At 41.6% G+C, this 26,203-nt stretch overlaps 1 protein-coding gene across 3 annotated transcripts in view; it reads right to left on the reverse strand.

The window, feature by feature from the left end:
* Window positions 1-8,757, reverse strand: part of LOC134616929 (epidermal retinol dehydrogenase 2-like) — a 30,433-nt gene extending 21,676 nt beyond the window's left edge. For 2 of the 3 annotated variants that reach the window (XM_063462024.1, XM_063462026.1), the window contains exons 1-3: window positions 8,642-8,757; window positions 4,122-4,449; window positions 68-199 (exon numbers count right to left, since the gene is read on the reverse strand). In XM_063462024.1, coding sequence (XP_063318094.1) covers window positions 68-199; window positions 4,122-4,442 — 453 coding nt within the window. In that variant the 5' untranslated portion in view covers window positions 4,443-4,449; window positions 8,642-8,757. The other variant, XM_063462025.1, reaches the window with a different exon arrangement.
* Between the last annotated feature and the right edge of the window lie 17,446 nt (window positions 8,758-26,203).

Below are 26,203 nucleotides of genomic sequence, written 5' to 3' on the forward strand. Positions count from 1 at the left end.
ATCACATTGTTGTCTAATCTGCTTGTAAAATCATGTGGAGACTTGTCCATGTCCTTTACTGACTGACCCAAAAGTGAGCCATGATGTTGACATCCATGGTCTTCTCAATCAGTGAATCAGGAGCATCCATGAACTTCTTTCCTGTCACAATGCCGGCGTTGTTCACTAAAATGCTGACATCACCCACCTCTCGCTTCACCTACATGAAGGAATGAAGAATAACCATCACGTATGAATAAATATCATTTTGTAAAAAAGATACTCCAAAGTAAAATGTACAACAGCTGTAGGATATGCATTAGGAAAAGACAGATTCTATGATTTCCCAAACGATCTGTGTTGTCTTGAAATTGATCTGTGATTTAGACGAAGAACTGTTGTTGTTCTCTCAGCTGCCTCAGTGATGCACAGAGTCTCAGAGAAAGAAATATATAACTCAAACATACAGTGGTGTGAAAAAGTTTTGTCTCGTCAGTCCACAGAGTATTTTCTTAAAAGTCTTGGGGATCACCCAGATGTTTTCTGGCAAAACTGAGACGAGCATTTATGTTCCTTTCGCTCAGCAGTGGGTTTTGTCTTGGAACCGCTCTGCAGGCCATTTTTGCCAAGTTTCTTTCTTATTGTGGAGTCATGAACAGTTGCCTTAACTGAGGCTAGTGAGGCCTGCAGTTGTTGTTCTGGGGTCTTTGGTGATCTCGGATGACTCCTCTCAGGAAAAGCCGGCCGACCAAAATTACCCTAAGAGAACAGCGAAGGTTCACTACAGTTTCATGCTTTTGCCATTTGTGGATGATGGCTCTCACTGTGGTCCACTGGAGTCCCACAGCTTTAGAAATGGCTTCATTACCTTTTCCAGATAGAGATCTCAATTAGCTTCTCAATTCTTCCTCAATTTCCTTGAATCATGCCATGTCGTCTTGCTTTTGAGGATCTTTTTGGTTCTATTCAAAGTGATTTCTTGATTGAGAACAGGTGTAGCAGTAATCAGGCCTGGATGTGGCTAAATTGAAATTGAACTCAGCGTTCCAATGATGTGATACACCACAATGAATTTGTTATAACGGGGAGGTTTGTATACCAGTATATCAGTTTAAATCAGATTTAAATCAGATCAGGGTATATCAGTTTTTCACATGGGGCCATGTAGGTTTGGATTTTTCTTCCCTCTTAACGGCCTTCCTGTGTTTGTGTCATGTAACTAATATTTGATCATCTAATATTTGAATTTCTTTGATGAGCTCAAACATGTAAGTGTGACAAACACAAAAAACCTGAAATCAGGACGGGGCAAACAGTTTCTCACACCGCTGCAGGCTCAGTCTACATAAAATTTAGATTCAGTTTTTAGTTAAATTTTATTTATATAGCACCAATTCACAATTCAGTTGGTGATCAAACACACACAACATTACACTGACTAGAAAACATTTCATTATGGTACACAAAATAAAAGCTTCCCAGTAAAGTGATAAAACAAACATCCTGTCAGCTTCCATCTTAGAGAAAACCTCTGACAACATACTGAATCAACAGAGAGCATGCAGAGAGAGAAGCATGTTTGGATGGTTACAGTTACACTTAAAATGGCCCGTGGTGGCTCCTCAGCTGGAGCGGGCGTGGCCAAGGTAAAGCGATCCCAAGCCTGTGACGTGGACAACGACACCACGAGGAGTAATGCCGCTAAGCAACACTACCGGGGGAGTAGTGTGAGTGTCCGTTCATTTACAGCTTGCTACACTGTATATTCATTCTGTTTACATTTTTTTAGTGTTAAATCTTTCTGTGAAACGCTGATCTAGACCCAAACAAACAAGCAAGACAGAAGGCAGGAAGTGATGCTTGTACTCGATGGTTATTGCTGGTTCATGTTTCTACACATGAAAGGACAAATCAATTATTTAACGGCACTGCTAATGTATACAGATGTGTACAAAAAGCAAAAGTCTTAATATAAAACATGAATTAATTAATTGCTGAGTCAGAGAAAGGTGTATTTTAGTCTTTAGATTATTATTATTGTTATAGTTTTGGTTTTTTGCTCTAAAGAATTATACCTAAAATATGCAGAGCTTCACTTTAACGATGAGCAAAAAGCTGCTGTAGGAGAGCCACTGTGATTAACACTACTGCTGTCATTGCCACTTTGCACCAGCATTTCAAATAAATGAAAAGTCAACAATGCAAAGGACGGCATTACTCAAGCTGTCTGCAGCTAATTTTAATGTTAGTGTATCACTATGTGTGTGTGGCTGAGTGTGAGACAGCGAGTTACTCATAAGTGCAAAAACTCCATGTGCTGTTAAGTAGGAGAGAATTAACACATCATTAGCATTCAACGGGGTCTTAATGAGCAAACATTTAAGCAGCTCTGCTAACTCCTGCAGAAATTATGAACAACTTGTATGTTATAAATTTTTCATATGGTTTCTTATGATTGTGCAACCACAGCATCATCGTCACAGCCCTCGACCTGAACGCTGTTGGTGTAGAAGGCATCACATAGCTTATTGCTTCGCTTCATGCTAATATTACAAGTTGCTGATTTCAAGGCAAAATAAAAAACTGAATTAAAGTCAATGGATCAGACAGTGTGATAGCAAAGTGGTTAGCACTGTTGCTGCACAGCAAGCAAGTCCTACAGTTAAATGCACTGGCTTCCTGGGACTTTTCTGTGTAGCAGTCCAGCTTCATCCATCACAAATATATGGTTAGATTAACTGCTGATTCTAAATTGTGACTATGACTCTTAATGGTCATTTCTCTCTGTTAGCCCTGCAACAAAGTGGAAACCTGTCTTCTTTCACCCACTGGAATAGGCTCCAGCCCCCCGATGACCCTGAATTAGATAATGAGGGAAACCACAGATTTCTCTGAAGACTTAAAATCATCTGAATACAAAAGTTAAAAAGGTGTAAAACTACTTAGACTAATATAATGTATTTTTATTTTCAAGTCACTGAAAGTTTGGACGTTGTAATAAGCTGAGGTGGTTAAGCTGTTGCATGTACACATTAGGGCTGCCACAAACGATTATTTTGATAGTCGACTAGTCACCGATTATTTTTGCGATTAGTCGACTAATCAGGTCATGCATCCATTGGACGTAAAACGTACAGCTTATTGCACCAGCAGCATCTGCTCTTATATAACTATCAGCTTTAAGTGTTTAAAGTTTGTGCTAACTAAAAATAAAGACAAGATGATAGTTTATTAAATTTTAATGAAATTTGCAGATTGTTTCGGTGAAGTTTAATAAACTCCTTGCTATCTAAAATATAACGGGACACCGGAGTATATTCTCGAGCATCTCACACTTCTGATAATCAGTTGTCTGCTTGACGTTTATTCAGCTGTGTAAAAACTATAACTTTAATCTGAGGCAAACCGATTTACTCAGGAACAAATAAAATACTAAAAAAAAGCGAAACAATAACATTTTTAAGTTATCTTTTTTATGTTATCTAAGTGACTTATGTATGTTTAACCTGAGTAGCGAAAGACGGCGGTGGGTTTGAAAACGATTTGCCGGGAGTCCTGTGTTCTCACGGGCTCTAGTGAGCCTTGCCCCCGGCTAGCTATCGAGCTAGTAGTTAACAGACGTCTCCGAAAACGTCGGAGCGCTTTTGAAAATATGTGGTGTCTTGATAAACTGAGCAGATATTTGAGGTTTACACAGTTACATTCTCGCCTGAAAATATGTTAAACATTTATTTTGTGACCCAGAAATAATAACAGTAATATTAAAACTAACTAGCTGCCGCCATTGTTGGAAACTGAGCTGGGCTGCGCTATGAATTCTGGGACAGAGCTACTTCTTCTTCTTCGGGGTTTAACGGCAGCTGGCATCCTTGTACATGCAGTGCTGCCATCTTCTGTTTCAGTCCGTTATTACACTCTTAAATCCTACTACTTATTCCTGCATCTTTTGTGATCTTACAAAGCTTCAAACGACGCGTCGACTATTAAATCAGTCGTCGACGATTTTGATAGTCGACGTAATCGTGACTAGTCGACTAATCGTGGCAGCCCTAGTACACATCGATGTTAACTCAAGTCAAAAAGGAAGTAGATGCCAGTTGCACTACAGGCACGTCAGTCTAATGTTAACCCAGAAACTTTACCTGGTCAGCCACTCTGTAAACTTCATTCTTGTCACTGCAGTCACAGATATAGTAGTGGACTCGACTGGCTCCATTACTTTTAGCCAGTCTAGCAGTTTCCTTCATCCCTTCCTGGTTGATATCCCACAGCACCAGCACGGTGCTATGAGCTGCAAATTCCTGAGCCATGAGACGGCCGATTCCACTACCGGCTCCTGTAATGAGCACCACCTCACCAGCGATGTTCTTCTTTTTCATTGGCACAAAGAGGTAGATGAAAGACTCCACATTGTACCAGATGGACAAAAGGAGTACTTTGATGGTTTCCAAGAAGAAATTCATAATGAATCTGGAAAGAAAGAAGAGAGACATCAATTAAAAACAAAACAAATGTTTCCTGGTATTATGAATAAGATTGGAAATCTTGATGAAATGATTTTCCTCCAATTTTCTTATGGCCTCTGACAGTGGACTCATCTCTGGCTGTGCTGCCTTTGGGCCCTTGATGTCTGTTCTTTTGAAACAGCTGCATTACCAACATCTGCTGCAGTGCAGCCCTATGAACTGTTATACACAGAAATGTTTAGTTGCCATTCTTCTTTTCATGTCTGGCATTCAGCCTAATCCTGGCCCCTTAATGGTACTTAACACACCTGAGTAGTTTTAAAAACATGCCTGGTTACATATTTTACATGTTAATGCTCACAGCCTGCCTGCCGAGATGGATATGGTGTTCAACGTGCAAGAGAAGGTGGTGTAGTAGCAATGTATGTTAAATGCAGTTTTTCAGTGCGAATGAGGCTTTCTAAATCTTTTTCGAAACAATTTGAAATTTTAACTTTAAATCTGTGCGGTGCTCAGTCTAACTAATGTTGGCAGAAAATAGCCAACAACAGTTACAACAGCTTGCTGCAGGCCTTAGAGCCCGACAAGTGTCACATGTTTTTAATCTTTCCAGTCAAACTAATACTGTCCCTGATATAGTGATGAGCTACCTTCACTTATAGATTGTGATCCCACTTATTAATAACTATCGACCCATTTCTAAACTTTGCATCCTAGCTAAAGCACGTGAGAAACTGGTGAATGACTGGTTTATGGTGAATTGCAGAAATATTTGGATAATATTCTCTCCCCCGATCAGTCTGGTTTCAGAAAGCAACATAGCACTGTCACAGCTTCGACTAAAGTTTTAAATAACTTTGTGGAAGCTTTTACTGTGTGGCACTTTTTATAGATTTGTCAAAAGCATTTGACACAGTACATCATAAGCTGTTATGTCACAGACTTTTAGATATTGGCTTTCCAGACCAAGCTACTGACTGGTTTTCAAATTATTTTTCTGATTATAAGCAGTGTGTTCACGATGCAGTCCACGATTGTTCTTGTTATCCAAGTGTCACAAAAGGTGCACCTCAAGGCTCTGTATTAGGACCCACACTATTTGCAGTTTACATTAATAATTTGGAGCAGAATGCATCTGCTGCATCTCTACGCTGATGACACAGTTGTTTACTATCACACAAACTCAATTGCCCTGGGTTTTGATCATCTACAGATTGCATTTGACATTATTCAGTCACATTTGTTCCATCTCAAACTCGTACTGAATGCTGACAAAATGAAGCGCATGTTGTCTGCAAACTAAAAGAAATACCTGCTATTATGTCTGCACAAGGCTGCCTAATTGAATTTGTATTGTTATAAATACCTAGCTATTGTAATAGATGAACGTGTCTGAAGTCACATATTAAAAATTAATAAAAAAAAGAAGCTCAGATTAAAACTAGTTTTCTTCTATAGAAATAAATCAAAAACAACTTTGCTACCACGTTCTTACCTCACACTGATTATGGTGAGATTATTTATATGAACACTCCCGTGAGCTCTTTTACAGACACTGCTTTATCATGCAGCACTAAGATTCACCATCGTACTTTGTACTCTTTGGTTAACTGGTCTTCCCTGTCCACACACAGACTAATGCATTTGGCTTGTTCGGAGTCCCAGACACTTTCCTGCACCTCCCCAGATAACATCATCCACAACGAATCTGTGCCAAGAACGTGGAGCAGGTGGCCACGATCCTGGAGTCTCTGAGGCAGGCCAGACTCACGGCCAAACCAAGTGACGGAGGAAGGTGGAGTATCTGGGGTACCACAAACCAGGAGCCATCGCATCCGGTCTGCATCCCAAGATCCTCTTTACAAAATTATGTTTTCAGATGCTACCTTCAGGAGTTTCCAGAGCAAACCATCTGCCTCCATCTCACGCTCTCTAGCATTCCCTTATCACGCCAAACCTCTGCATGTTCTTCACAGTGATGAGAATAAGGGCATTAAAATAAGTTTTTTCAGCGACTGGTAATCTTACTTTTTCTATCATTACAACGCCGTAACTGTTACTAACAAGAAAATGCGGTGGGTGCGTTACTATTTTTCAACACACAGATGCTTGAAGCAGTCTTCATCTTACCGTGAGCTAGGGAGGGTGAAACAATTGCATAAGTGCTGCTGACTGGCTGAGGAAGAGTAAAGTAGTCATGGTAAATCAACCAGAGGCAGGCATGGGCGGGTGTTGACATAAACAGATATGCAGAGCGATGAGACAAAGTCATGGAAATGGACTGATTCTTATATAGCGCTTTTCTACTCTCCTGGAGTACTCAAAGCGCTGTATACAACATGCCTCACTCACCCATTCACAACCACTTATACAAGCACTTCTAAACTCAAGTGCAACTAATAAACATTCATACACATTCACACTCCGATGAATGCATCGGAGGGCAATTTGGGGTTAATATCTTGCCCAAAGATATTTGGCATGCAGACTTGGGGAGCCAGGAATCTCTAATACTGGAAATGGAGAGTCCAGATAATTTAAAGGTAGCACACGGCTGAAGTGGAAGTGCAGAAATGATTTTTCTCTTAGAAGAGATAAAAGGCTAGTACCCATTTACTTTAATAATATACTCATTTTTATAACAAACAGCTGAAGATATATTTTAGTATGTTCAAGTATGTTTAGTAATTTATATTTTAGTAGAGTTCAGTAAGAGGGGATCCAAGCTCTTTTACATATTTAAACATTTTCTAAAGTAATGCAATAGTTACTTTTCCTGGTAATTAGTTACTTTTACAATATTGTAACTCCTTTACTACTTAAAAAAAGTAACTAATTACTTTTTCAAAGAAAGTTGCCCAACATTGGTTCTTCACTGCATTCACAAATCTTCTGTGGCCTCCTCTTGCCTGGCAGCTCTCACTACCAGCTTTTAAAATATGAACATTAACATTCCCCGCTACTACTAAAGCCGCCGGACAGGATAGGTTCAACAAAACAAATACAAAAGTGTAATGCATTTCCTATCTTAGTTTCCTACAGTCAAATGTAAGGCTATCTGTTCAAAATCTAGAGGTTGGCTGCAAATGGGCCATGCAACATGATAAAGAGCCAAACACACCTGCAACAAGAAGGGCTGAAGAATCAATGGGCTGCAATGGCCCAGTCAAAGTCCAGACCTCGACTGAAATGTTGTAGTGGACCAGATCAAGAGCTGTACATGAACAACTGGCTGCAAACCTCAAAGTAAAGCAACGCTGTTTAAAAACTGACAATGATGCCAGACTGAGAGCCATTCAGAAAATCATTACTTCAATGTGTTGCTGATCAGGAGAGCTAACAGCTGTCGAATCAACGACTGTGTTAAATAATGACATTGTATAATACAACATGTGCTGCTCATCAGAGGTTGTATTACTTTACTTTCAGAAGCTGGCAGGGACCCGATTATATGTCGATAATGACTAAATGAGAAAAACCTCAAAGTGTGTACTTTTCTATATGTGTGTGTACTTTTTTTAATATATGCCACAAGACGGAAATCACCCTTCGCAAAAACCTCCTTACACGTGAGACAGAATTTGCAGCCAGCGCCAAATCGCAAGACAACAACCACTTCCTCTTTGAACGGTCAAAACCTCAAAACTCTGAAAACTGTTGTCCCGATTGGACAAAGGTTAGAAAGTAGGTTTCGTGTCAAAGGTAATCAGGACACCTTCTGCTTTTTAAAACGACTGCAGGCTTTTCTGGGACAATTAAAACTTGAGTTGTTGATTGTCAAACATCCGGGTAAGTAATTTTCTGGTGATGAAGTTTTGTATGACTTTAGACAAAGGAATTTAGACAAAAACTTACTCAAAAATCAAAACTTGTCTCTTGTTGTGAAGCATCACTGGCAGTTTAATACTAGCTTGAACACGCTGCCGTGTTACAGCCGTTTGCAAAGGCAAGCATATCATGAAACACTTTAATGCTGATTCACTCTGATGCTTTCAGCTGAAATGAACTTTCATTAACTTACCAAAAACCGAGAGTCCCGTTCAGGCTGTTTGACAGTGAACCCGTTCTCTCGCCTTGTTGGCACACACCGTATCAGTTTGAGTCAACCTTTGCTCTCCACATAGGCTAACGTTATCAAACTGATAACGGAAACTAATAAAGAGTATCTGTAGAGTTCCCAGAGAAAGCAAACGTACCGTGCTCTTTGTTTGGTATGACAACACCGCGTCTCCGACACACGCCGTTCGATGTTGTGTCTCAGCAGTTTGTGTAGCCTGCGGGAGAAGAAGCAGGATGTCACATCAAACAGAACCACGACAGATATGCGGGGTGTGTCACGGAACGTAACCAACGAGTCACGCCTGTTTTCTGCCCAGATGCATCATGGGACTTGGAGTATGTGTGCTTATTATTACGCATATAGCGTGTAATTAGCCACATGCTACATGCTTAAAGCGCTTCCATGCCTTTAAGCATGTAGACACTGTCAAGCCTAACCTTTTCAAACCAGGCATGAAAATGTGATGTAATGTGACGTAAATGACTTTAAACATTCTGTGGTACTACAGGGGCTGAAGGTTTCAGAAGCTGCTGGGATTTAAGCATAAAACCGGGTTACAGAGAGTGATCTGTTAAAGACAAAATATCCATTGTTCTATTTAAAAATGGTTCAAAAGGTGACTGTTGAGCTCAAAGGAAGGCAACAGCCTAATTCTAATATTCAGTTGTTACACCTAAAGTATATAGAAGAGTGTGTGTGTGTGTGTGTTTACTTACTTTACCTGCTGTTAAACACTAAACAGCAGGTAAAGTAAGTATTGAACACATCACCAGTTATCACCAATGATCCAAGCAATGCTGTCACATAGTGCAAATTCACATCAGCTGGTTCAGTCCCAACTGATAAAGCCTGTAAAATGATGTCTCATTACCAAGGTGTCACACATGGGTAAAACCAAAGAGCTTCTGCAACACGCTTGTGGCCGTATTGTTGCAAAAAGTACCAATGGCACTGATTATAGAAGAATTTCTAAACTAATAATTATTTTAATTATTTTATTATAATTATTATTTTACCATAAATTGGGCCACAGCCAGGTGTTCCCCGCAAGATTACAAGCAGAACAGTGAAAAGAATGATCAGAATAGTTGTACAAGAGCGAAGGACCACATGTGGAGAGCTACAGAAAGACCTGGGATCAGCAGGTACAGTTGTTTCAATGCAATCAACCGCCATAGCTTGTATGCACGCCTACCATGCAAGAAAAAAACCATGTGGAAGCATGCTCAAAGTTTGCTGAACAACATTTTGACAACCCTGGAAAATAAAGGAGAATATATTCTGGTCGGATGAATTCCTTTTCAATCTCAACAAAGTTGAACTTTTTGGAAGCTGTGATACACTTTTGAAGGTCAAAAGCATATCACTGCTAAACACCATTATAACAGTGACGTTTGGAGGTGGTGAACATCATGATGTGGGGCTGTTTTTCAGCATACCTTCACATAACTGAAGGAAGGATAAATGGAAACATTTACAGGGACATTCTTGATGAAAATATGCTCCCATCTACCAGGATGATGAAGATGACACGAGGGTGGGTTGTTCAGCAAGACAGTGATCCCAAATACACAGCCAGGAAACTCTCAGAGAGAGAAAAGAGTTGGTGGAATTGAACTCAGGACCTTCTGGCTGTAAGGCAATAGTGTGCCACCATGATGCCCATCTTCAATATGTATATTTAACAAATATTTAGGACAGCTTTCTTCCATTTGCACAATATCTCTAAATTTAAATTCATCCCTCTGATGATCTCTCCGCCTCACTCAGCATCACTCTGATTAGCTGGATGTTGAAAAACTAGTTCATGCATTTATTACTTCCAGGCTGGACTACTCTAATTCATTATTATCAGGAAGTCCTAAAAACTCCCTGAAAAGCCTTCAGTTAATCCAAAATGCTGCAGCAAGAGTCCTGACAGGGACTAGAAAGAGAAAGCCAGAATTCAAAATCCTGCTCCTCACATACAAGGTCTTAAATAATCGGCCCCCATCATGGGGGCTTTCCATGATGCACTGAGTGTTTTCCACTCACTATTTGTTTTGTACAACTCTCTCCATTTCAGTATTAGTTATTATTAATCTCTTGCTCTCTTCCAAAACGTGTCTCTATCCCTTTTTTTCCCTGAGCCTGGCTGTGCTCGAAGCTTCTTTCTGTTAACATCGTGTTTTTACTTCCCACTGTCATCAAAGTGCTTGCTCATAGGGGGTCGTATTGTTTGCTGATTGTTGTCATGTCATAATTATATTGATTGTTGGGGTATTCTCTGTTTGCTTTGTGTTATTCTAGGATCTTTACCTTACAATATAAAGCACCTGGAGGCAACGGTTGTTGTGATTTGGTGCTAACTGAATAAAATTAAAAATAAACTAAATATTTTTGGGATGTTTGCTTTTCTGCTAAAAACTATTTTTTTATCTTTATTATTATCGTAGCTGCTCTGTTGGAAGTGTGTCAGCAGTAATTTTACCAGCACAGAGGCTCAGCCACTAAAAACATGCTGACGGGATGATGTAGTTTTTGCAGTCAGTATCTATGGGAACCTACACAAATCCAAAGTTCAGTGTAACAGTTATCCAAATGTTGTAGATCCTTCTCCCAGCAGGAGAGAAAAACTCATCATGAAGCTGAGGATATTTTGTTTGTTTGTTTGTTTTTGTTTAGGAAAGTTAGAAAAACAAACTGTGAAAAAAAGAACGATTGCATAACTGTTGGGATTGAGGAAAAGGGGATTTGGACCCTCAGACAAGGGGAGATTTTACTTTTTTTGTTTTTTAAAAACACGTCTGAAAAGAAGTAATCAACGTTTTAAAAGACCAGACAAGCGAAAAGCGAATATCTGTGGATCAGATGGTTTAGACACTTGCATGCTTATGCATTAAGAAGGAAAAAGAAAAAACTTGGAAGAGAGGCTCTGAAGAACTCTGTCATTGTTATGAAGGGGGAAATGAACCTTAGTATTAATGGTACTGAAGGAGTTTACTGTCCTGCTATCTTCAAACAGGGGATATCCATCCACCACAGCTGATGTGAGTGAGGAACATCTGCTCTCTGACGATGACGACGTCCCATACCCTGACATCTGTTTCCCATAAAAGGGAATTCCAGAATCACAGTAGAGGGACAGGAAGAGACTGAACAGGGTGATCCGAAGGGCCAGCTCTGTTCTAGGATGCCCTCTGGACCCAGTGGAGGTGGTGAGTGACAGGAGAATGGTGGCTAAGCTGTCATCCCTGCTGGACAACATCTCCCACCCCATGCAGGAGACTCTGACAGCACTGAGCAGCTCCTTCAGTGGGAGACTGTGGCACCCACGGTGTGGGACGGAGAGATTTCGCAGGTCTTTCCTCCCCACTGCTGTCAGACTCCACAACAAAGACTTTAACTGATCAAACACACACATCCACACATGTGCAATAACACTAATGTGCAATAATCTTTTCTGGCATCGTTGTATTTTTACTCAGTTGTATATAGCATTTGTATTCTATTTTTATCTTATTGTATATTTTATTCTACTGTATATAGTATTTTATTTTATTCTATTCTGTACAGTTGTATACTGTATTTATTCTTATTTTATTCTAATTTTTGCTTCATAACTTTTGCACTGTCCACTTCCTGCTGTGACAAAACAAATTTCCCATGTGTGGGACTAATAAAGGCTATCTTATCTTATCTTATCTTATCTTAAGTAGGAAACTGTAAAGAAACACTCAGAGAATATCTGACTTTAACATGTATCATTTAATAAAATAATTTATACTGTGTATATTGTGACTGACAAACACGAGTATCAAAGAAAATAAAAAGGGAGACAACATATTTCTATATAACTGAGTCAAAAGAGATCGTGCTAAAATAGATATTCATGTGTGACTGAGCTCATCATGAATCCAGTCGAAGTATAAAAGCATAAATTGAATGAAACATGAAGGAAAGTATACTTATATGTGATTTAATATTCATGTGTGATGGAATTAATTGTAAAACATAGAAAAGGAGTAATGTATTCAAGTGTTTTTAATGTTTAAACTATGTTTTAAATTATGTTGAAGTAAGGTCACATAGAGAGAGAAGATGATAGGATGTAACTGGACATCGAGTGACTGGATTATAACAAAAATGACTGAATCTCTTCAGCGTCGATGTACAGCTAACAGATCATCTGCAGAGGAATGGCTTATTTGAAGAGTTTCAGTCAGGTTTCAGAGCTCATCACAGCACAGAAACAGCTTTAGCGAAGGTTACAAATGATCTTCTTATGGCCTCTGACAGTGGACTCATCTCTGTGCTTGTCCTGCTAGACCTCAGTGCAGCGTTCCATACTGTCGACCATAATATCCTATTAGAGCGATTAGAACATGCTGTAGGTATTACAGGTACTGCACTGCAGTGGTTTGTATCATATCTATCTAATAGACTCCAATTTGTGCATGTAAATGGAGAGTCCTCTTCACACACTGAGGTTAATTATGGATTAATTAAGGTCTGGGAAGCGCTTCCGCTCCCTTAAGGCCAAAACAGAGAGATTGAGGAGGAGCTTCTTCCCCCAGGCTATTCGGGCCCTAAACCAGGTGTTATGCTTCCCTTAGACAGTATCATCAGAAGACATAGCATACATTTCCACTGCTATAAGGTTATTGTACTCGGCCCTGAAAATCTTAGAAATATGGTATCTAACCAGATTCTTACTCTGGATGGCATTACCTTGGCCTCCAGTAATGCTGTGAGGAACCTTGGAGTCATTTTTGACCAGGACATGTCCTTCAACGCACATATTAAACAAATATGTAGGACTGCTTTCTTCCATTTGCGCAACATCTCTAAAATTAGAAATATCTCATTTCTATTCGATTCAATTACGATTGACTCCAGGATGCCAGCAAAGTCTTTGCCAGCGGGCAATGGTGTGCCGGGGGAGTCTGCCAGGCGACATCTTTTCGATGATGGCGACTCATTTTTGACCGGGGAAGATGCGCTCTCGGCCTTCTTCATAACTATACCATCGAAGCACTGGTCGATGAAATCTTGGAGAGCATCTAAACTCTTCCTCCAGGGTGTTGGAGATGATTACGCAGATGTGGTTAGTTATATGACAATTGATTAATATGTTGATTAGTATATGTAGTAAACTTGAAGCTTGAAAGAACGTTTGTAAAATTCTAAGCTACCATTCGCTTTCTTTCCGCCACATCTCTGGTGTCTGACGTCACCTACAACATGAGTCACTTACCTTTCCCGTCACTTACCTCCCTTGCTGATCTGTTTATAAAAAACTGAACTATTATAATTCATTATTATCAGGATGTCCTAAAAACTCCCTGAAAAGCCTTCAGTTAATCCTGAGGTGGATGGCACTCAGGCAAACCCACCAAAGGACTCCAAAGGGGCCGGGTACTCTGAACCATTGTTCGCTGCATGGGCGCAGACGATGGTTAGGACCTGTTACCTGGCCCACGGGTGCAGGAAACAGGCCCTCTCGTCCACTGGGAGGAACCCCAATGTACGGAAGGTGGGCGGAGTCAATGCTGATCGAGTTAAAGCCATTGCTTTGGCTTGGTGGCCATTGTTTTAGTGGGTGTTTCTCAGAGCCAACAAGGACATGTGGAAAGTGAAAGCGAACTTTACTTTGAAATGCCCTGTTTGTGTGTCACCAAATACAATTTTAATATTTTTTAGCCGAGAATGTCGTGATTTAATCTTCAGATATCTGTTCAGTTTGTCAAGATAGAGCCTTTTTGCAAAAGTGCTTCGATGATTTCGGAGATGTCTGTCCAGCCCAGTCTCACAGCAAAGAGTGTAATCGATCCGCTCGCCTTATAAACGCTCGAGCTTGGTGTTTCCGTCATGTAGTAACTGTTAGGTTTAACTGTGCCAGGCTTGTTAGACATGATGAAACACATACAGACTTCTGGATGTTCAACCAATATTTTTATTGTAAATATTAATCATGAGGGTAAATGGGCAGGCCAGCTGCTCCCTCAGAGCCCTGTACACCACGGAGCGAGGTCAGCATATCTAGGACATCTTTCTGTTATCTGGATTCCCTAACACTGGGACCAGGATAAACGGTCACATGAAGTTATCGGCTCTCTAAGTTCACCCAGGATTTCCCAGCGCGGTCACATGAAAGCATTGGCAGCATCAAACTAATCTAACAGTCATCTATGAATCTAATTCACAGGTCATATCCATGTTCTTTTACAGAAATCATCCTTATTACTGCCAACTATTCCAGAGAAAGTCTGCAATATAAAGAACATAAAAATACAGCAGTGAAACACAACACTGCTGTAAAAGAGATGAACGCTCCAGTTTGTCAGATCAGAGTGGAATGAATGTGGTTGGTTAAACAGATGTTTGTGATGTGTTATCTGCATTTCCATCAGAGACTCAGCAGCAGATAAGAATAAATGATAATAACATTTATACTTTTAATAAATCACCAAATTAATACACGCATGTTCCCATGACAACGCAATGCTGTGTTTGCGCAGTGATTTTAGCTCATTTAAAACGCAGTCCTCCATCATTCCCCCGTTTTAAACACTTAAAACATGCTGCAAATAAAAGACGGAGTGAAAACGTGGCGCTTCCAGCTGATTTGGAACAGAAACGTTCAAACCTGCTGTGACTGTTTCAGTTTGTATTCTCTCAACTGCAGACTCGCTGCTGTTTCAAAGTTTGAGAGCAAAGATTAGTAAGTAAGTAAAATTTTATGTATATAGCATCTTTCTAGACACAATCACAAAGTGCTGCACATAGGATAACAATAAAAGATATATAAAACATAAAACAGGCAAAAAGCAATTGTAAAAAGGTGATTTTGACTTGTTTTTTTTAAAAGAGACTACTGAGTCCACAGATCTTAAGCTTTGAGGGAGTTCCACAGTCTGGGGGCCACTGTGGCAAAAGCTCTGTCTCCCTCTCTCTTATCTTAGTGTGTTGTATAGCAAGTAGGCCCTGATCAGATGATCTCAGGGGCCTGCTGGGACATGGGCCTGTAGAAGATCAGAGATGTAAGCTGGTGCTTGTCCATGCAAAGCTCTAAAAGTCAAAACCAGGATCTTAAAATGGACTCTGAATTCAATAGGAAGCCAGTGTAACTGAGATAGCAACGGTGTCACATATGAAAGATTAGATATAATTAGATTAGATTAGATTAGATATAAAAACAAACGTCACACATGGGCTCAGTCTCTGTACACAATATGAGGTCAGCAATTACAGTGTGTGTGTCCTGTTTCAACATTAAATGTGTTTGTGATGGTTTGCAGCCATCTGGAAGTTTTCCAACAGCACCATGCTGGAAAACTAGCTGCACGCTGATGAACGACTGATTTTTACTTTCAAAGAGACATGAAGGGTACTTCCCAGAGTCTGACCTGTGTCGACCCAGCTGCTTAGTGTCTGTGGTTACCATGGTTACTGCAGAAGCTGCTGTGAATTAAACAGCTGGCATTGCATTAACCTACCGGCGATGTGAGTGTTTATGTTTTTCAACACAAAAGAAATGAAATATTTAATGAATTAATTCACATTTTAATAATTAATTCACATTTGATTAATAATTTAATGGCGTATTGAATTAATTCATTTTGTTACTCCTGGCCCTCCATAAGGTAGCTGAACAATGACTTCTTAGTTGAAGCTAAGATGACTAGATATAGTTGTATTCATTCAAACACACACACACACACACACACAGCTGTCTGGTTTGCTATCCTCGTGGGGACATCCCATTGACATAATGCTTTCCCTAGCCCCTTACCCTAACCCTAACCATTAAAAATGAATGCCTAACCCTAACCCTTACCCTAAACCTAACCATAACCTAATTGTAACCCTGACAGTAAAACCGCATTTTGAGTGTGAAAATTGCTTTCAACCCCGAGGGGACCTGGATTTTGGTCCCCACGGTGCAGAAAGTCCCCACCAGGATAGTAAAAGTCAGATTTTGGTCCCCACCAGGATAGTACGAACCCGTACACACACACACACACACACACACACACACACACACACACAAAACATATTAAGGATTGTACATTAACATAAAACTGTTGTCAGAACCATACTGAATTTCACCAGAGGAACACACACACACACACACATATGAAGAGAGAGAGAGTATGCATAGTATGCAAACGGCTACCAAACAGACATCATAATTCGTCATACAATGAGAACAGGACAAATCAACAATTGACACTGACTAATTAATATTAAAATCTGTAACATAATGTGTTGTTTGGAGTTTAGTCTGTTACTGTTACTATTTTTATCATTTCCTTTTGGAGCAACTGTAATCCATATAATTTCCTTAGGGATTAATAAAGTATTCTGATTCTGATTGTTTCAGGATGACCTGCCATTATCCAATGACACATCTGCTTACCTGTATCTTTTGCTCGTTTCTCCTCCTCTTCTTTTCTCTTTTTTCTAAACTGAGCACCTGATGGCTTTGAACTTTTCTTGTCCATTTTGGTTTTAATTTTGCACTCCAGTATGAACGCCCACCCCCCAACTCGAGGATCACCACAACATAACCTAACAGACCTACACCTTAGTTCACAGATTCACTTTGTCTGGGGTTTATTTCTGGGATTTCACACAACCCAGGATTCAGATCATGAATCCATAATGGGCTTGGATTTACAACATTATGAATGAAATGTGCTCTATTTGGAAGCAGCCGGCCCCTCCCCTTTCGAAGGGATGTGTGTGAGACTTTAAATCAACAAAATATAAAATATACATTTTAAATTGTTATTGATCCCTTTACCCCTGGTCCTAAAGTGTATATTTATTTTCTTACTCTTCTTATATTTATTGTTTGTTTACTTGCACTGCTGTAACTGGAGCCTCGTCGTCTCATCTCTCTATATACTGGACTGTATGTAGCGGAGATGATAATAAAGTTTACTTTGACTTCAGCAGCGAGCAGGCGCACCGAGGGCTCTCGCGCTCACTTTTCGCGTATAGAATTTAGAAAAAACATCGGTGCAAATTATAAGTCTGTATCATAATGTCTGCTGTTTTCGTGTTTGTTTTGTTTTATTTTGCGAGTTGGTTATTAGACGCTGCTCCAGCCAGCCAGAGAATCCCCCGCCGCCCCGCCCTCTCCTCCCTGCGCCACAAGCAGCAGGCGCACCTCGCAAACGGAGGGCGCCCTTACTCCCAGCAAATGGGCGATAGAAAACCGATCGGTGCCTGTGACATTCCCAATATGCGCTGGCAGCATGAGTACGAGTAATTTATTTATTTTTTTTGCCGATGCCCGTGATGCTGCCCCCACCACGATGCCGCCCCGGGCAACCGCCCGTGTCGCCCGTATCAAAAACCGCTACGGAGTACAAGGCAACGAAACGCACTTTGCTTCCATCCAGAAAGTGCTTTAGCAATAATATAGATATATTACAGAATATAGATCTATTATAGATATGATACAATGTACACGGTATGAAGGTATGTTATGAATATACTATAAGTATGTACAGGCTCTTAGTGAGGGTGTACAAGCTATGTACAGGATATACGTATGGTTAAAAAATTGTGAGTATTAATAAACAGTTGTAAACAGTTGTAGAACTATGATTATTGTATTGTACAGTATGATTGTCTATACAGCTCTTACAGTAGTGCAGTTTAGATCAGTGAGATATGTGGCCAATTTCTACAAAGGCTATATAAGGTGATAGTGGTTGTGAGTGGTGGTTCAGTCCATGTTTGTATTGTGTGTATGAGGGTACAGTTGTCCATTTGTTTGTTTTTGTTCATTGTGTGTGTGTTCAGTTATAGGTGGTTGTGTGTGTGTGTATGTTCAGTCCATGAGTTTAACGTGGGTCAGATGTCAGGAGGCAGAGTTCAGGAGTCTAACAGCTGTAGGGAAGAAGCTGTTCCGGTACCTGGTGGTCTTAGTCCGGAGGCTCCTGTAGCGCCTCCCAGTTGGCAAGAGGGTGAAGAATCCATGTGCTGGGTGACTGGGATCTTTGATGATTTTTCCAGCCCTTTTCAGACACCTCTTCCTGTAGATGTCTTGTATGGCAGGAAGTGGTGCTCCGGCGATGTGTTGGGCAGTTTCCACGACCCTCTGCAACGCCTTCCGGTCCGAGGCAGAGCAGTTCCCGTACCGGACTGTTATACCGTTGGTCAGGATGCTCTCGATGGTGCAGCGGTAGAAGTTCACCAGGTTGTCTGAGGACAGGTGGTTCTTCCTCAGAGTCCTCAGGAAGAAGAGGCGCTGGTGAGCCTTCCTGACCAAACTTCAACCTTTTTGCTAAAGCATATAGTTAGGGCTGGATCAGGTGACCCTGAATCCTCCCTTAGTTATGCTGCAATAGGTATAGGCTGCCGGGGATTCCCATGATGCACTGGGTGTTTCTTCTTCACTCACTATGTGTTAACAGACCTCTCTGCATTGAATCATATCTGTTATTAATCTCTGTCTCTCTTCCACAGCATGTCTTTATCCTGTCTTCCTTCTCTCAGCCCAACCAATCACAGCAGATGGCCCCGCCCCTCCCTGAGCCTGGTTCTGCCGGAGGTTTCTTCCTGTTAAAAGGGAGTTTTTCCTTCCCACTGTCGCCAAAGTGCTTGTTGGGGTTTTCTCTGTATGTATTACTGTAGGGTCTACCTTACAATATAAAGCACCTTGAGGCAACTGTTGTCATGATTTGGCGCTGTGTAAATAAAATTGAATTGAATTGAAAATATGATCCACTGTCAACATTCTGCTTGCTATTAATTGCACATAAGGGCTGTTCGGCCTGAAACGTTTTTATATATATAGAAATGTGTCAAAAGATGTTAAATTGTATGATTTGCATCATGTTACACTTAGGAATGACACTCTCGTAGCTTCAATTACTTGATGAACTCCTGAGATATTAACTTGCTCGTTTGAAGCTTTACGACAGAAAAATTATTGTAAATGAATTAAGACAACTATGATTTTTTGGATATGCTAACAGAAACACTCATTTATATCAATCCGTGATATAGCTGCAAATCAGAATTACTAATTTCTTATATTGTTAAGATATCTGTTTGAAAATTGCTGATTTTAAAAAAAAGTTTTAAATTACAGAAAAGTCAGACAGTGTTCCCACCGTAAAGAGTTGCAAAATCCCTCAACACAGACCTGGCACTCTAACGAGAGATGGTGAAATGGCTCAAGGAGAGCTACTGAAAAGGCTGTAAAAGAACTGTCCGGTGTAGCCGGCCAAAGCTCATACTTTAAGATAGTACAAGCATTGGTTTCATATACACAAAAAGCAACTCTACAGTTGCACAACTGACCCACCAAAAAGGGGGAAAGATATGAAGTCATTCAGCATTTGTTTTTCTTAACCTCCAAGACCCACTGTCCTCATATGGAGACATGGTGGTGATGGTAGCTCCATCTTCATCATCCTCTGTCCAATATATCCACCATCCCTCTATGCACATGTACAAACTGCCTTAGCCTCATCTTTCAAACCTGGGCTGTCCCTCTGATGTACTAATTTCTAATCCTTTTCATCTTGGCCACTCTAAGCATTTATAAATAAATAAATACAAAAAACACTGTCAAAGATAATTCTTACTTTTTCTACTTAATACCTGTATTACCAATCTGGAATATCTTGGAAAAACAAAAAATAACTAATAAATCTCTAAAAACAAACCTGTGTTCACAAAAGTTGTCAAGTCTCTTGTGTATATTGCATGGGTACTGTGATTCGGTCTGACCTGGCGTAGCTGGCTGCCGGTGGAGTCTGTGGGCTCGTCGCTGAGGGTGGCTTCTGCACCTTGGCTGCTAGGTGACCCCCGTCCGAGGCACTCCTCAGCTCTTTTCTATGTAGGTGGCGTGGTTGCCCCCGCTTGCCTGCTTGGGCTCTCCTGGGGGCCTCTGAATGTCTGGGCCCGGGTCTCCTCCATGCCTGCTTCTTCATGACCTGGGGGGCGGGGCTATGGCTCCCTATACCCATATACCCTATACCCTTACATGGAGAAATGTTATGATATCTGTGTGTACACAGGAGTACACTTGTGTGTACTCCTGTGTACACACAGGTGTATAAACAGGTACTCACAGACACAAACTCTCTTGGTTGGCTGCTGCCTCTAAACATATCATGCATTATTAGTACTGTATGCTGCTCTGTAACATTCAGTATTTATTATTTACTGTTACTGATGCTTATGTTGGTTGTTGGTGTGGTTTTCCTACTGTGTTCTTTTCTTTTTGCTTGTTTTTTTCGTCAGCAGGTGATCAAACAGATCTATAGTATCAAAAGCACCACTGTGTCAGAATCAAAGGGACCACACTCGAACGCACTCAAAAAAATGAATGGGATGAATTGTTTAGTTTAAATTAATTATTTATTTTCATTTTACTTAGAATATATGTCTTTGTTAAGTTAAAATATGTTTTTCTAATAAAGTCTGCATAATTGTGTCTATTATTGTCAGTGCAGAAAACTAATGTGTTACTTGAAGACATAACATTTAATTTAAGTTAATTAGGATTGATATACTTTATATATCCACAAGGTGGCAGTAATGCAACAACAGAGGTCATAAAAAACCAAAGAATAACAAGATTTCGTGGGTTGGGCCTGCTCATGCGCAAGACTTCAAATTTACCAAAAAAACGTTGTTTTGGCGGCAAGCTGCAGTCGGATTTTCTTTTTTGAGAGGTAAGACCACTTCTTTCTTTGACTATGTTGTCTAGTATCTACATATTGAGCATGGTTATATGTTGTGTTTGTCGTACAAGACGTGTTAAATATATTGTCTATGCTTGTGTTGCGTTAGTTTTACTGGGTCTTAGACAAGTTAGATATGTCAGATATTTCATCCTGCCATCCAAACAAGGGAACCGAGAGACCATTGGAAAGTTGGTGTGTACAGGTATACATCTATGGTGGTATTTTTGTGCCTGCTCCCTCTTATACTGATGTATGGATGTGGTACTGCTGAGCTTGCATGTGGTATGTGAACTGTCATACTTTTTCAAAAGAAAACTGTTTTACGAGTTAAGTTTTCTTTACTGACCCACCCCTTTTGTTTCTTCTCCAGATCTGAATGTGGCAGTGTAAAGGTTGCAGTGCAAAGACCTCAACTAGGGGCCAGTCATTTAAACATAGATTAAAACATCCAGATTATGGGCACTGGCGCCCATATCCTTGCCCATATATTAGTTGTCCATGCACATCTAAGTCATGGAATGCACTCAGGTCCCATTTTTGTAGGGTTCATAACAGAGAAATCACAGCAAACATTATCACTGGCCACATTCAGCTGCCATGTTTGTGGATTCTCTGAAGTTACCTCTGAAAAGGAGTATTTTACTCACATAAATTTGCATCTGAAAGCAAATGAAACGGTCCCATGCGTGTTCAAGGGTTGTACATTTAGGACAAACATCTATGGAACATTCAAACCACATAAAAATAGATCTTGGTTATTCTTACAGTGACTTTAAAGGTGGAATAGTAGCAGTAAAAGACAGTTTTAAAAGGCCAGCTCTTGAAGGGGGGGAACATGAAGACAGTGAAGTATTCGATGAAGGTCAGGTGGAAGTGCAAGATTTGTCTCAGGCAGGGATCTCTAAAAGTGATGAGAGGATGATAGAAGAGAAATTTGCAGCGTTGTTGCTTAAGCTGGAAAATGTACTCAATGTTCCAAGCAGTGCAGTGGATGAGTTTTTGCAGGACTTGCACTTCCTGATGAGTTCTGCATCCCTGACTGCAATAAATGCCATAGTTACAGATTTTTGTACAAAGCAGTCATATTAATCTTAGTGTGAAAGAAATTGAGGATTTGGCCTCTGCAGTCTTCATCTCTAACCCGCTGACAAAAACACTCGGAAATATGGGTACTCTTGGGACTGCTTTTAAGCGGAAACAGTACAGTTCCATGTAGTTGAACCAATTGAATATATTTTGGATAAGGAGAGCAACCATACCTACCAATATATACCATTACTGCAGGCCCTACAACAGCTCCTAACAAAGAATGGTATAGTAGATGACATAGTAGAAAACTACAATGCTCTATCCAAGGAAACTGAAACTACGCAACAAGAATACAGATCATTTCAAGATGGAGAATTTTTTAACCTCTTAAGCCCCAACGCCCCCTGATACGGGGGCAAAAGGCAGGAGATCAGGTAGGCTTGGGGCTTAAGAGGTTAAATAAAATCAGTTCCTGTCTGCTGATGAATTGAGAATTACCATGATGCTGTACATTGATGAGTTTGAAGTATGCAACCCTCTCGGTACTTCAAAAAAGAAGCACAAACTTTGTGCAGTGTACTGGATATTAAGCAACTTATCCCAAGACCAACACTCCTCTTTGTCATCCATCTACTTGGCAATACTGTGTAAAAGCAGCTACGTAAAGGAATATGGGTATGAAAAAGTGCTTGAACCTCTTTTGTGTGATTTGGCTGTCTTGGAGGAGCATGGGGTTATTTGTCCCACAGACTGGATAAAATATTAAAGGCACGGTACAGTGTGTAGCTGCAGACAATCTAGGTCAGAGGTGTCAAACTCAATTGCACAGGGGGCCAAAACTCAAGGCACACTTTAGGTCGCGGGCCAAACAAGATAAACATTTATTGAACACACTAAAACAATGTTTTTTAAACATAAATATGAATAAAAACAGACAGGAATATTATTCCAGATTAAATAAACTTAAAAAAAAACCTTTAAATATTTTGCTCTTCATAAAAATATATCCTGTCAAAATTATGCAAGTTAGAAATATGAACATGCTGCCAAAAACCCCAGAGAAAATAAATGAAAGCAAACACAAGGTTGGAGCTGCATGTAGATGGAGCTGAGGCATTGCTTCAGGAATGGAGCTAATAAACTGTGCGGGCCATTCAGTGTCGTACTTTCCCTTGAGTGCATCATTACACTGCAGCTCCATCTGAATCTGCACAGGTGCAGTTCAGCAAAGTCCGCTGACTTGGTTCAACATTACTTGGCAACAGGGAAAGTGAGGCAGGTTGCACTGGTGCATTTGTGACAGCTTCACTTGAAATGCCTTCACCGCATCATACATGCCATGTCCATGAACTGACAGATTTCCTTGCTGAGCTCAAAAACTCTATTGAGAATTTTTATCCCAACTCAGTCAAAGGACCTCTGTATGATGAGGAATGCCCGCAAACTCTGAATCTATTTCCCACATAAAAGTCTGAAATTGACGGTGATTTAAACCTTTAGTTCGGATAAAATTTACGGTTTGCGTTATGGTGATCATTACATTCTCCATTTTTAGGACTTTTTTTTTTTTTTTTTTTTTTAAACCTGTCCCGTTTGGCTCTTTTGCCATAAGAATTATTGTCTAAAGGCGAAGAAAGATGCCCAACGGATTTACTTTACCAAATGGACCATCCCAGCCTTGCCGTAATGGTCCATTTGATTTACCTTTTATTGTTTATTTTATTTTATTTTATTTTATTTTTTTTTACTTGCTAGATACGGGACAGGGGAAAAGAAAAGGGAGAAAGAAAGAGGGGGGAAAAAACAAAACAAAACAACACAAAAAAAAAACAGCGGAGAAGAGGGACGGGGATAAAGGGCAAAAAACAAAAAGTAACAAAATAAGCAGACAAAAAATACATATATCGATCACCTGGATCACCTGTTGAGAAAGAAAAAAGAAAACAAGCAGAAGAAAACGAGAGTAATAGAATAAACAACATCACAATGATATATGGGAATATAACACTAAATACTTAATATTAAACATTATTGTGCAGCACGTAAGATCGACAGCGCACAGTGTGCTTTGAGGTAGGAGCCAAAAAGGGTGTAGTTTGTGTGTGTGATCACCTGTGTGTACACCTGTGAGCATGAGCGCGCTTGTATTTAAAAGGTTCCTTAATGTAATGATCTGCTAGAGGGTGTGGGGGGCCACAGCCCCGTCCTCCAGGGCATGAAGCAGGTATGGAGGAGATCAAAACTCCAGACATCCAGAGGCCCCCAGAACACAAGAGACCAAGGAAGACCAACAGAGGGGCAGCCGCGCCACTGTCCCAGAAAGAGCTGAGGAGAGTCCCAGATGAGGGATCACTCAGCAGCCGCGGAGCAGAAGCCAGGGGGGGTTGCAGTGACGTGCCCGTGAGCTCCGCCGGCAGCCAGCTGTGCCTGAGTGACCGAGCCCCAGGCCGAGAGGCCGAGGGCACCCCACCCCTGAAGTGGCCCGAGCGAGCCCCAGGTTCCAGGCCCGGATAAGCAGCCACCAAGGAGTGAGCCGGTGTGTACCCGGACGCCCACCCCCGGACACAAAGAACCACCAACGCATCGATGTCTGAGGGCGTCTGCCACCGGCAGGGGAAGTGGTGGGGGGAGATAGGCCTCCAAACCTTGGAGGGCCTGAGATGTCCCCAGAGAGGTGGCGTCTGATACCCAACCTGACATATAGACACAGACATACAGGCACACTCAAATACAAACATCCATTCCCACCCTCATGCTCTCATAGGCAATTACTCCACACTCAACCAACGTGGAGACAGACATAAAGAGACGCTGTACACACAATCACACTCCCCAAGCGTACTCTAAGAACCGGGTCTAGGTACCCTTGCCCCTGCAGGGGGAAACTGCACCCAGACCCAGGTGGTGTTACCCTTTTCCCTGCAGTGGGGAGAAGCAGACTGCCCCAACTCCGCAGCAGCAGGGAGGCCCCACACACCAGACCCCAGTCGGACGGCCAACTCCTCCTCCTAGCCCCCCCGCTCCAGCAGGCCGCAGAGACCGGGGGTGTGAGAAGACTCCAAACCTCCCTCTACCCGCTCATATGTAGTGTTGATGGGTATGTGTTCTAAGGTGCAATTAAAACCCAGGAGGGCATGGAGCTACCTGCCAGAGAGCAGCAGGTAAGCGCATAGCCCCTCCTGATAGCGCTCAATGTCTATGTGTATTTAAAATTGAGAGGTGGGCAACGACGCCAGGGGTGCGGTGTACACCCTGATGGTAATTTGGAGTCCGTGTTGTGAGCCCACCCCCAAGATCCTATATGTATGTGTTATGAGAGTGTGAGTAATGTGAATGTCTAAGTTGTGAGATAAAATTGAGGCAGAGGCAGCCAGAAGGGGACAGAGGGGGGGGATGCCTCCTCTGCACCCTGGTGACACACCCCTACCCCAAGGCCCTGCATGTGTGGGTGACTGTGGTGGAGCGGGAAGAGGGAGGCAGCTGGAGATGGGGAGGGAAGAAAGGGAGGGGCAAGTGACCCCTCCCTGGGGCCAGCTCCCCCGCTGACCCCAGTAGGCACCCCCATGCTCTGCAACTCGCCAGGGAAAGGGGGCCCAGGCCCATCCGGACCAGGGCCCAGTGCAGCAGCGCCGCCCGGCCCCACAGAGCCCGGGACAGCCCACCCGTCCCCACTACAGAGAAAACTGCACCCACCCCATCATCCACTCATCTTCCAGACTACACAAGACAATAGACGCCCAGGCTGAGATCTTCCTCCACCTCTCCTATATCTCCCCCTCCTGCAGAGAGAATTCCTGAAGAGAGGAAAGCTCCTGCAAGATGTGACAACCTCCCCCACCAGTTGAAGAGTCCCCCAGGTGGCTCGATGCACCGGAGGCGCCCTGCGCCAGGACTGGGGCCCCATATACCCACCCGCCCACAACCCCAGCAACACACCAACCAGGACCCGAGCCCCCGAGGCCCGGCCAGGG

The sequence above is a fragment of the Pelmatolapia mariae genome, linkage group LG18 (genome assembly GCF_036321145.2).
Source record: "Pelmatolapia mariae isolate MD_Pm_ZW linkage group LG18, Pm_UMD_F_2, whole genome shotgun sequence".
Taxonomy (NCBI): Eukaryota; Metazoa; Chordata; class Actinopteri; order Cichliformes; family Cichlidae; genus Pelmatolapia; species Pelmatolapia mariae.